Source organism: Dermatophagoides farinae, chromosome 2 (genome assembly GCF_024713945.1).
Source record: "Dermatophagoides farinae isolate YC_2012a chromosome 2, ASM2471394v1, whole genome shotgun sequence".
Taxonomy (NCBI): Eukaryota; Metazoa; Arthropoda; class Arachnida; order Sarcoptiformes; family Pyroglyphidae; genus Dermatophagoides; species Dermatophagoides farinae.
The window spans coordinates 1,102,523-1,114,325 of NC_134678.1; the positions used below are offsets into that span (position 1 = coordinate 1,102,523).

Consider the following 11,803-nt stretch of genomic DNA (forward strand, 5'->3'; position numbering starts at 1 on the left):
TATACCAAAAGAGATTTTAGAAATATTTTATTTTTAATTTTTTATTTATTTAAATGATGAAAAATAAAAATTTTCACTGATCATTAACAACAACTCCAATAAATAATTGGTCATCATTGTATGATTTCCATTTTTCCATTAGATGATGTTTTTATTTAGTTTTTTCTTCGCCATGATTTATTCGTAGAACCTTTATACGAACTTTTGATCGATCGACATGATTGAATACATGGTTTAGTTTTTTGTCCACCAACATCCTGTATATAAACAGTATTCACATCGGTCATCATTGCATCGTCAGTATCATTGTTTGATTGTTTGATATTTTTTCGAACCGATTGTATTTTTGTTTCCAATGCCTGTTTTGAACGTATACTTTCTTCTTTGAAATTATTGGCCGTTTGAATTTGATGTTCAATATTTGATAAAATATTTTCACATGTTCGACACCATTCATTAAGAACATTGGTTATTGTTTGAAAATCTTCTTCACGTACATCTCTTGCAATGGTTTGATCAATCTCCAAACGATTATTACGTTGATCCATTGTTCCTATTTTATTGGAAAAATTAAAATTCGAAATATAAAAAATGTTATATATTAGATTATGATTACCTTTGATAACATTAGCATAGATAACTTCGATTATCATATCTTCAAGTTGGCGAATATTATCCAATTCAAGTTCTTGCATAAGAATCTGATATGGAATATGTCGACGACAACGAGCCAACGATACAATAGACAAATGACGTAATTTAATGATCATCTGTTCACTTAGATCGGGCAATTTATTTGGATTATCATTTTTTTGTTTTCTATAATCTTGATATGTTCCAAAGGCAAAAATATTCAATAGATTTACATATGGTTCATATTCACTGCCTACAAGTGCTTTAATATTGGCAACATCAAGTAATTCACCAAAAACATGAATCGAAGGTGATTCGAGAGCCTAAAAATGAAAAATTAAAGGAAAAAATTTTACAACAATTTTTTTTCGAAATTAAATTACCTGTCTAATAATGTCGATCAAATTTTGCGGTTCGGTGGCCATTTCAGCAAGTGTCACATATTTACGAAGATGTACATTCGATCCGGCTTCAGATTTATTTTGTTTATTATTTCCAGAAATATTATATTCTGCTTCCATTTTTGATTATATAAAATTAAAATCTTTAATCGAAATTATTCAATTCAGAAATTGATGTAAGCTAAACAAAGAAAAAAATTTATCATATGTTACTATTGTCTATGAATGACCCTTGAATACAGTGATAACTCGCTTATTGGTGGTAGCTTGATCATCAATGAATTCAACCGAGGTAGCAATGTATTTGAAAACTTTTTCATAAAAAAAAATTTTTTATTAAAATCATCATCATCATCATCATTTATTCATTCCAAGTATAACAAAACCATCGGATCTTATTTTACGAAATAATGAAATATAACGAGCCAATAATTTGGTTCTAGGAACTATAAATGTTTCACAGAATTTTGTTTTACTCTCTATTGATGATTCAAATTGTTTCATATTCAATGAACGAAGAAATTCCAATACAAAATCAAAACAATTATTATCAATAGAATGATATTCAGATTTAGCCCATCTATCGTTAGCGATGAATTCACAAAGTTTTTGATCCCAATGATTGTGCATTTTTGTCGATACATAATCAAACATATTTATAATCAAACATGATTGCCATTGATTTTCTTCCAATTCATCATGGCTAATTCTAACGCCTTTATCATCAAATTCAACAATTTTTCCATCCGACATTGTAAGACAAATATGTAGATCAGATGTATTTTTATAATCACTGTAAATCAAATGAAAAAACAAAAAAAATTATTATTTTATCTGCAATGATGATGATTGAATCATAAAAAAAATAATGGAAAAAAACCTTAGAAAATCTCCTTTAGTTGGACGAATAGCCAATGCACATTTTGATTTATTAGCCGCTTTCAATGGATTTGGCAATGATTTAATCTCTTTGATGATTGAATGATCATCATCATCATCATCGAATCCATCCGTGTCCACAACATTACGTTGATGATGGTGAATTTCTTTCTCACACAATGGACATTGATCAGGTATATTAAAACAAAAAATACGATTATCATTGGCACAATGTTTAAATGTCAATATCTGTTGTTGTACACGGCTGGTTGTTGTTTCTTCACACATCATTATTCTATATTATTATTAATATTATCACAGTTTTCAATCAATAAATAAATGAAATGAATTTTTGATCAACAAATGAAAACAAAAAAAAAAAATTTCATCCGAATGAATTTACAAACAACCCAAATTGTTGTTGTTGTTGTTGAGTAAAGTAACAAACAAACAAACAAACAGAAAAAAACGAACAATCAAACGAAAAAAAAATGATGGCAACTACAGGTAAACCCAGAATGAATGCCAAACAAGCCAAACCGGTCGGTTTTTTTTTGTATCGTCGTCGACATCATAGTCGTTGTGTCATTAAAATGGGCATATATGCAAAAAAAAATATAAAAATCTTTTGAAAGAGAATGTTTTTTTTTCTTTGTCATAATTTGACCTCACAATTCATAATGTTCATCATCATCATTCACATATTTTGCATATTAATTTTTTTTTCTTCTTAATTTTCAACATGATTACATAACATTATAGTTGGCAGCAAATTTTTCATAAAATTCAATTGTATCCAATGATGTTTGTGGTCGTATCATTGTCAATGATTGTAGAAAATGATCCTCTTGAATTGTTTGTGCATTTTTATCCATAGATAATGCTAACAATGCTGCACGTTGACATATGGCTTGTATTTCGGCACCAGAATAGCCATCAGATTTTTTTGCCAATATTTCAATAAGATTATCAAATATGATTGTTTCATTTAGTGGCATTTTTGTTAATCTAATCTTGAAAATTTCTTTTCTTGTTACCATATCTGGTAATGAAACATAAACAATAGAATCAAGCCGTCCTGGCCTTAATAATGCTTTGTCAACAATATCAGGACGATTTGTAGCTGCAATAATTATTACTTGGCCAAGTTTTTCAATTCCATCAATTTCAGTTAGTAATTGTGCCAAAACTCTATCACCAACAACTGATTGTTGTTGACCACGTTCACTAGCTAATGCATCAATTTCATCGAAAAATAAAATTGAAGGAGAAGCTGCTCTAGCTTTACGAAATATTTCTCTTACGGCTCTTTCGGATTCACCAACCCATTTATTGAATAATTCTGGCCCTTTAATGGAGAAAAAATTCAAACCACTTTCATATGCTAATGCTTTACCAATCATTGTTTTACAACAACCAGGTGGTCCATACATTAGTATACCTTTCGGTGGATCGATACCGAATCGTACAAATGCATCTGGATGTTTGATTGGCCAAACAACACATTCTTCCAATAATTGTTTCAATTTATTCAAACCACCAATATCTGACCATCGAACATTTGGCGTTTCCAATGTTATTTCAAACATTGTACTTGGTTTTGTTTGTAACATCAATCGATAAATCGATTCGAATCGAATGATTCTAGATTGTTCATCGGTTTGTTTGACGAAATAATTCTTACACAATGATTTTAAATCACCACCAGTGAATCCATGTGCTGTTTCGGTTAATCGTTCAATTTGTTCGGCGGTTAATTCATGTGGATAATTTTTAATAATTTCATTGAAAATTAATTTACGATCTTTAGGTGATGGTATAGGAAAATCAATTTCAATTTCAAATCTTCCATATTGTCTTAATGAAACGTCCAATAAATCGGTACGATTAGTTGCACCAACAATGATTATTTGATGATTATTGTTACGTGGTTGATCATCGAATAAAACTTTTAGCCATGATACAAGACGTTTATCGAGTTTATTTTTTTCATTCAAAACATCTTCCAAATTGTCCATAAATAACAGTACAGGCATAAGATTGGACAAATGTTTCAATAGCTGATTTATTTTCTCATATTCAAATGATTTGGATAGGAAAATTGTACTTGGTAGAACAATTATATTCATTTTTCCATACAATTTTTGCATCATTGTTCTCATGGCCAATGTTTTACCGGTACCCGATGGTCCGGTAATCAGAATATTGGCTGATTTTTGATAACCATCAATGGAATTCAATAAAAGTGATTGTAATAATTCGAATCGTTCATTATAGGCAACAAATTCGGAATCCAATTCATAAAATTTTAATGGACTGAAAATGATTTTAGTCTCTTCAGTGATGAAAAATGCTGAATAAGGAATGATTTCAGAATTTCGTTGCGAAATCGATAGATTATGGAAATCATTTTCTAACGTTGAATCAGTATTATTCTGTTTGTTCGTTGTTTCTTGTTCACTATTTTTGGCCAATATTTTCAACCGATATTCAATATCATTCATAATAACAGTGATAAAATCTTGTTGTCGATCAATAACTTTTTTTCTTAATTGTTTTTTAATATTATTACAAATATTTACATATACAATTGGATCGGTAAATTCACGTAAGAATCCAATATACAATGATTTCAATGTATGGGCAATAATTTTTAAATTGATTCTCAACACAGTTGATGATTTATTCAATATGGAAGCTTTTTTCTGATTAGAATGGAAAAAATAATCTTTATGAAAACCGATTGACAGACACGATTTCAACGATTGACAAGATTGAACAGTGAAGAAATTACTATCAGCATTATTATTCATATCGATTACATTGACAAGATCACCATCTTGTAAATTTGAATGTTCCATTAATTCGGTGGACAAGAAAATGACGTTATCATCGTCATCATTATTATTAAGATGTATTGAGTCGGTTTTTATTTTTTCTAAAGAAAATTAAAATTAAAAAAAAATTAACAATAAATTTACAATTGAATAAATAAATTTACCAATCGATGATGTGTATAGAATATCGTCACCAATCAAGAATGGATGCTCAAATAAATTCAATCGATTTTTCAAAATTGATTCATCAAATCTGTTCGTTGAATGGTTGGATAATTGAAAAAATGATTGAATAAAATGAGCACAAGAACGTTCATTCATTTCTTCATGTTTGGATAGATTATTTTTAGTAATTTGTATCTGACATTTATTACATTTAACAATCTGAAATGATGATGATGATGATGATGGACGATTTTTTTTCTTGCCCGATGAATAATGAACATTATCTTGAATGGAACGATTCATTGAATTATTTGGCGAATTATTTGCCGAGTTGTTTGCCATGATGTGTACCATGATCGAATGATGATAATGATTAAAATAAAGTGTGTAATTAATGATAATGAGAAAACAAAATTGAGATGAAAATAGACAAATCACATGCATACGTGCAACCAGGTGTTACGCACACACAGAACACATGTATGAATCCAATTTCATTGAATTCATTTTCACGATTTCACAACTAGATGTCGTAGTTTTTTGTTTGATATTTTATTATTATAAATTCAATAAAAAAAAATTCGAATGGCCATGGATCTATTTACGTCATGAGCATTGGAAAAATTGGAAAAAAAATTTATTAATCAAGAATTCGATACATCATTCATTTAAATTATTTTATTTTCATTATTTTTGGCATTGGAAGGTTTTCAGGTAATTTATATTTTTTTTTGTTGCTGTGTGAAAGTGAAAAAAATTTTTTTTTTTATTTTTGGGCACATATTTGGGTGGACAGTTGGATTTTTTTTTTTTTTTTGGTTTGTTTGTTTTGTTGTGGTAACAATTTTTTACTGGTATAATAATAATATATATAGGTATTTGTAAAATAGAAAAATAATGATGAAAAAATTTTCATGTTGAAAAGTTCGCCGTTTTTTTATCTGTCGTTATTGTTGTTGTGAATTTGGAATACAAGGAATAAGGAATTTCTCAGTGAATGGCAAGGAAAAAAAAGATACCGGATGAATAACAGGAAAGAATAAGAGAATCGAAATGAAAATGAAAAACAATGTAAAACATAAACACACACACACACACACACAAACAAACAAACAGGGTTTTCGATTAGAAAGTAGTGATGAAAAATGGATTTTTAAAAATCATGACCATTCAATCAAAAAAGTGAAGGAAATAGGGAAGAAGTTTTTTTTTTCATTTCGGGCACTTTAGGTAACACAACAATAACAAAGAAAAAAAAATAAAAGGAGAGAGAGAGTGGAGAAAAACTTAATGAAAACAAGATCAGCTGGTATAATGTGGTTTCGAATTCTGATTTTGGGTTATCATTAATAAATAAATAAATCAATCAATAGATAGATAGGGAGTCTTGGTAAATTTGAAATTTTTTTTTTGTCATTCTTTCGCCGTCGTTTTATTTTTTTGGCTTGTTTGTTCAATGTTGTTCTTGTTTTTGTTAGTTTTTTTTGTTTCAATTTTGGCACAATATATAACTCGATTCATTATTCTCAGTTGAATTAATCGCAATATTGGCTTGTTGTTTATTTACAAATCCAGGAATGAGGAAGACATCATTTTTTGTGGTTTCTTTTTTTTCGTATCTTTTTTTTCATGACAAACGAGAATGAGTGAGTGAGTGAGTGAATGAATGAATGAAAGTGGAAAAAAAAGGAAGTTAATTAACTACTTTCCATCAATGTTTTGGAACGTTTAAATGATTTGCTTGCACGACGTCGTCGTGATTGTTTTTCTTTTTCTTTACCCGATGATGACGATCCACTGTTATTATTATTATTATTGTTCATTGCTGCATTAGCAGCTTCAGCTCTTTCAGCCCAAAAATTTGCCGTATGCCGTAAATGTATAAGATCACTACCGGCAATATTATATGAATGTGGTAATGTCATACGTCTAAAACGATTTGGTGATTCTACTTTACGAATATCAACACTGCTTGGATCAGCCTGAAAAAAAAATTTTTTGTTAAAATAATTGTGAAATAATTGAAAAACATTTTCATACCTGAAATGCTAATGCATTCATAATAACATGATCAGGTACAACACCAAGTGGATGAACTTCACGCATCAACACTGATGCTGGAATTTTATAGAATTCAATACATTCTAAAAAATTCGCTATAACATCACGTAAATCTAATGTACCACATGATGCTTCACACGAACGTTGTGACCAATGTAATGCTGCTTGAAATTTTGTCAATTCATCAGCTTTTAATTCTTCACGTGATAATATTAAACGGACGACATGTTCAGGAAGCAATGCAAATGAACCTAATGAAAGTACTTCATTACCATGTTTATCGACAAATTCTAATACCTGATAAAATAAAAAGAAAAGGTCTATTAAAATAAAAAGATTCGACGACACATTTTTCGGCCACATTACCCTTTGTACAAGAGATTTTGTACATTTATATTGTATATAACGTTCAGCGGAAGCCAATATTGAATTTACTGTATCAACAGTGATACAGCATGTAACAAAACCAATACAGGCTCTTCGTAATTCTTCCAGTCCATAATAATCGGCTGCATTCATTAAACCTTGAAATAGAAACCAGAAAATGAATTTTTCAAAAAAAAAATTCATCAATTAATGAAGAACATGAAAAAAACTTACCTAAAAGCGTTCGTGCCTGTAATGTAACACAACCAGTATGGATATATTCAATTAGTTGACGAAATACATCTGGTTCAAATTCTTCAATGATCATTGTTTGATGTGTTTGTACTATTGGCTATAACAAAAAAATTAAATTGAATGGATAAGAAATGATTATTATTATTTGGGATTGTGATGATCATCATAAAAAAAAATATTGTGTAAATATTTAATCAACAAAAACAACATTAACAGTAGCAATAAACTTGCCTGTTGTTGATTAAATGGCAATCCATTCAATATTGGTTCCGAGCTACGTTTAAGAAATAATTTCAATTTCGTATCTCTTTGTGATTCTTTTCGTTTGTTACTTTTTTCTTCTTTACCATGATGATGATGATGATGATGTTGGTGATGATTGCTTACGGTTGGCTGTTTTTGGCCATAAAGTAATTTATGAAAAACTCTAGAACGTGATGCTAATACAGCTTTTACACCACAAACTGGTTCACGAGATTTTTCACCTAAATAAAAAAAAAATTTCCATTAAATACACACATATGTAATATATATGAATTTATTACAATTAACTTACCAACTAAAAATGTTATATCACATAATTCGGGCATACTGGCTAAAAATTTCATATCTTCAGCTAAACCGGTACGATTTTCATAAATTGAATAATCAATAATATCTTCAGCTTCATCACTATCGAAATTGATATCAAAATCAAATGTACCAATATCATTTGCATCTCTATTTGATAATAATTTATTTTTAGATGATGATGATGATGATGATTTATTAGATTTACCATGACGATCTGATGTTGTTGATTTTCCAAGATGAAGACTTTTCGGTGGTTCATGACGTCGAATTTGTTGTTGTTGTTGTTGCGGTGGTTGCTGTTGTTGTTGTTGTTGATCAGATTCTTCAAATTGTTTTGATTGATTAGTAAAATTCCCATAGGATATTTGTTTTTCATCATCAATAGAATTTTCTATTGATTCTCTTCGATGGTAATTATTATTATCATCATTATCATCACAAATATCATCATCATCATCATCTTCATCATCATCATCATCATCATCATTATCATCGGCGTCATCATCGTCATCATCATCATAGTGAGGAAATGAAACTTCATTAAAAGTAATTGTTCGATGTTCAGAGCTCATTTTATTTTTGAATGAAAAAAAAAATTTCTATAAAAAAAACCAAAGAAAATGAAAGAAGAAAAAAATTTTTCATTATTGAAACCTTATAAAGACTTAGCTAAGCTCATCAATGAATGAATGAATGAATTCAAATTTTATACTCGATCGTAAAAAAATCAAATTATTTTTTTTCATGAATTTTGAAAGTTTTTTTTTGTTCAAATTCAGTGCGATAGAGAGAGTGAGAGAATGGAAGATCGACTATTATTCTGAAATTATTATCTAGGGAAACATCAATTCACCACCATTTCAATTCAGGTTTTGTTGTAAGGTTTCATTTTCAACATATATATATGTGTGTATGTGTGTGTGTTGTATAATGAATGATGGGCCATTGAAAGTACTAATTTCTGGGAAAATGCACTAGGTTTTGCATCATTTTTATTTGAATTCCGATTCTGTGTTTTATAGTGAAACCAACCAAAATAAAATGCGAACGAAAAAAAAAACATTATCGAATTGATATAGAGAGAGAGAGAGAGAGTAGATGGAAAAAAAGTGGAATCAGAATGGGAAAAAAAGAGTGTAGAGATTGAACAAATTGCTTAAGGCTGAAAGTATGGGCTAAAAGTTTGGGGACTTTGATATTTTTGGAATGTGATATTTTTTTGTTTGTCGGAATACCGATGTCATGTGTGTGTAGGTGGAAATAGATGAGAATCAAATGAATATTTCAAACGATCACCACCACACACACACACACAATGGCTTTAATGGGATCCATTGGGTATTATTATTTTACTTTTTTTTTATGGTTCAAAACAAAAAAAAAATAAAAAAATAAAATAACTGCCACTGTTCATGGTGACAGATTTCCAAAAACAAAACAAAACAAAACAAAAAAAGAAGTAAAGCAAATTTTTTACATGTCGTATTGTTTGACAAGAATAAAACTTTCTTAAAGAACAAAACAAATGTGACATATTTTTTCATCATCATCATTATCATCAAGATGTGTTTGCTAGATTTCATTTTATGTGTGTGTGTTTTTGTGCGTAAATATGGTTCCACATTTGCTTTTGAATCACACACTCTTCAAATAATTTTTTTTTTTCAATTTTATCACATGAACCATCATCATCATCATCATCATCATCATGATGACAACCTGAGCTAAACTATATATAAATATTGAACCAGAGAGAAAAAGAAAAATTATGTGAAATGAAATGAAAAAAAAACTTTCAGGAATTTTTCTTTTCCCTATTATTACATGTTCACTATATATATCTCTCTCTCACTCATTTAAATCAACCAAAACCCAGACCAGAAAGAGCCAGGTTCTTCAACCACCACCACCACCATTGTCCACAAGTACACACACATATACCCGAATAATAATAATAATAAAATTCTGGTCTATGGTACTAAATGGAATGGAAAGGAATAAAAAAAAAGAAAAAGAAAATCTCATTTTTACCGTATGTTTTCTTTTGATTGAACAAAAAAAAAAAAAAATAAAAAAAATAATTGCCAATCTAATAATCGAATAATAACCGATAACGATCGAGTGGTTCGAATCTGGTTGGTTTTCAATGGAAATTCTGAAAAAAGAAGAAAAAAAATTTCGGTCAAAAACGGTAACAATTTTTTTTTCTGTTAAAAGCTTTTTGAATCAAATTTTTTTTCCTGGTCATAATTTTGTTATTGGCATTGTTGTTGTTAACGGAAATTCCATCACATTATCAATCAGTGACAATAATTGAAAATTCTTTAAAGGAATTTTCATTGGAATTTCATTAGAATAGAATAGAATGGAATATAAAACGAAAAAAAAATTTCACTCACCTTGAATTTCGATATATTATATAAAATATATCGATAGTGTTGTCGTCTTTGTGATCGATTATTGATTTCTGTTGTTGAAAATTGTAAAAAGATGGTGAAAAAAATAATTCAATTTGATATCATAATCATGTGTTTATTGTGAAGACAAATTGAAAGGTAATTTTTTTTTTAAAGATCAAATATCATTAAGGATTTTATCCAATTGATTATTTTACGTTGTTGTTCGATGAATGAGAATTTGATATGATGAATCGTAATATAATCAATCAATCAATCAAAATTCTAAAAATGGAAGAAAAATTGTCATCGGTTCGATGATATCATATTAACAAAATTAGTGAATTGTGGTCATGTTGAAAATTTTTTTTTCTTTTGATTGATTTTTTTTTGTGCTTTTCGTTTTTTTTTCAACAACAACAACAACACACGAACAAACCAGTACTACTTTGAACGATATTGATGATGCAGAAAATTTTTTTTTTCTCCTGGTTGGTTTTGTTGATATCGATTTTCGGTTATCTCACACACGAGTTAAATTGGTGACAAAAAAAAACTCAAAATTACAAAACAACAATCGTGATGATTGAAAAAAATGTCGACGTTTTCGTTTTCGTTTTGTGAACGGGAAAAACAATCTCAAGCATCTTAAGCATCCAAAATTTGATCCAATGTGAAAAAAAAATTCTTTCTTCTTCTTCTTCAGCTGCTGTTGTCTTCTTCACAATGTTTTTTTTTGTGTGTGTGTGTGTTTTGATGTTGATGTTGATGATGAGATGTATATGATGCGCGCGCTAAGTTTTTTTTTATTTTATTCCATCCCACTACGGTGTTGTTGTTGTTGTTGTTGAAATTTTCATTCTGGTACGATTCTGGATATTCTTGATTCACATACACATAGACACACACACACACGCAGAACGCAGAAGATTTTCGAACATTCTATGCGTGTGTTGCCAATCACCACCACTATTTTCACTAAATCCGTGACAGACTTTGTGTGTGTGTGTGTGTTTGTGTTCGTTTCATTTTCTTTCCATTCCGAATGAAAGGAAAAAACTTTGAAATTTGAGAATTTGATATATGACGGAAAAAAATTCCGTTTTTTTCTATTCAGGGTTGTATATAGCTTGTTGGAACACTCATATACACACATATAAAAATTGAATGACAGGAATTCCATTGACAGTATGGTGAGTTTGCCAAACTGAGAGTGATCCACATACTAACGTATCAC

At 29.3% G+C, this 11,803-nt stretch overlaps 4 protein-coding genes across 5 annotated transcripts; all 4 read right to left on the reverse strand.

The window, feature by feature from the left end:
* Positions 1-14: 14 nt before the first annotated feature.
* CSN7 (COP9 signalosome subunit 7) lies at positions 15-1,367 on the reverse strand. The gene is made up of 3 exons (XM_047064014.2): positions 1,017-1,367; positions 617-956; positions 15-553 (listed from the first exon to the last, which is right to left on the reverse strand). Exons 1-3 carry the CDS (start codon positions 1,152-1,154, stop codon positions 156-158), a joined length of 876 nt encoding a protein of 291 aa, XP_046919970.2. The 5' UTR covers positions 1,155-1,367; the 3' UTR covers positions 15-155.
* Positions 1,347-2,503, reverse strand: LOC124500001 (MKRN2 opposite strand protein). The gene is made up of 2 exons (XM_047064016.2): positions 1,915-2,503; positions 1,347-1,827 (listed from the first exon to the last, which is right to left on the reverse strand). The coding sequence occupies exons 1-2, from the start codon at positions 2,202-2,204 to the stop codon at positions 1,392-1,394; spliced, it is 726 nt and encodes a 241-aa protein (XP_046919972.1). The 5' UTR covers positions 2,205-2,503; the 3' UTR covers positions 1,347-1,391.
* Positions 2,504-2,539: 36 nt separating this feature from the next.
* Positions 2,540-5,405, reverse strand: LOC124499867 (ATPase family gene 2 protein homolog A-like). The gene is made up of 2 exons (XM_047063857.2): positions 4,915-5,405; positions 2,540-4,851 (listed from the first exon to the last, which is right to left on the reverse strand). Exons 1-2 carry the CDS (start codon positions 5,357-5,359, stop codon positions 2,660-2,662), a joined length of 2,637 nt encoding a protein of 878 aa, XP_046919813.2. The 5' UTR covers positions 5,360-5,405; the 3' UTR covers positions 2,540-2,659.
* Positions 5,406-5,578: 173 nt separating this feature from the next.
* LOC124499876 (serine-enriched protein) lies at positions 5,579-11,452 on the reverse strand. Of its 2 annotated transcripts, none has more exons than XM_047063869.2 (7): positions 10,570-11,452; positions 8,154-8,769; positions 7,829-8,082; positions 7,577-7,694; positions 7,343-7,500; positions 6,956-7,273; positions 5,579-6,897 (listed from the first exon to the last, which is right to left on the reverse strand). In XM_047063869.2, exons 2-7 carry the CDS (start codon positions 8,740-8,742, stop codon positions 6,613-6,615), a joined length of 1,722 nt encoding a protein of 573 aa, XP_046919825.2. In that variant the 5' UTR covers positions 8,743-8,769; positions 10,570-11,452; the 3' UTR covers positions 5,579-6,612. The 2 variants fall into 2 exon arrangements, with proteins under 2 accessions (XP_046919825.2, XP_046919833.2); XM_047063877.2 differs by lacking the exon at positions 10,570-11,452 and having other exon boundaries at positions 8,154-8,317; positions 8,376-8,458.
* Between the last annotated feature and the right edge of the window lie 351 nt (positions 11,453-11,803).

Coding starts and splice junctions, on each gene's coding strand:
- CSN7 (XM_047064014.2), bottom strand. CDS start 1,154: ATGGAAGCAGAATATAATATTTCTGGAAATAATAAACAAAATAAATCT. Junction 957..1,016: donor TGATCGACATTATTAGACAG/GTAATTTAATTT, acceptor TTTCATTTTTAG/GCTCTCGAATCACCTTCGAT. Junction 554..616: donor CTATGCTAATGTTATCAAAG/GTAATCATAATC, acceptor CCAATAAAATAG/GAACAATGGATCAACGTAAT.
- LOC124500001 (XM_047064016.2), bottom strand. CDS start 2,204: ATGATGTGTGAAGAAACAACAACCAGCCGTGTACAACAACAGATATTG. Junction 1,828..1,914: donor ACTAAAGGAGATTTTCTAAG/GTTTTTTTCCAT, acceptor TTTGATTTACAG/TGATTATAAAAATACATCTG.
- LOC124499867 (XM_047063857.2), bottom strand. CDS start 5,359: ATGCATGTGATTTGTCTATTTTCATCTCAATTTTGTTTTCTCATTATC. Junction 4,852..4,914: donor TCTATACACATCATCGATTG/GTAAATTTATTT, acceptor AATTTTCTTTAG/AAAAAATAAAAACCGACTCA.
- LOC124499876 (XM_047063869.2), bottom strand. CDS start 8,742: ATGAGCTCTGAACATCGAACAATTACTTTTAATGAAGTTTCATTTCCT. Junction 8,083..8,153: donor TGATATAACATTTTTAGTTG/GTAAGTTAATTG, acceptor TTTTTTATTTAG/GTGAAAAATCTCGTGAACCA. Junction 7,695..7,828: donor TGCCATTTAATCAACAACAG/GCAAGTTTATTG, acceptor TTTTTGTTATAG/CCAATAGTACAAACACATCA.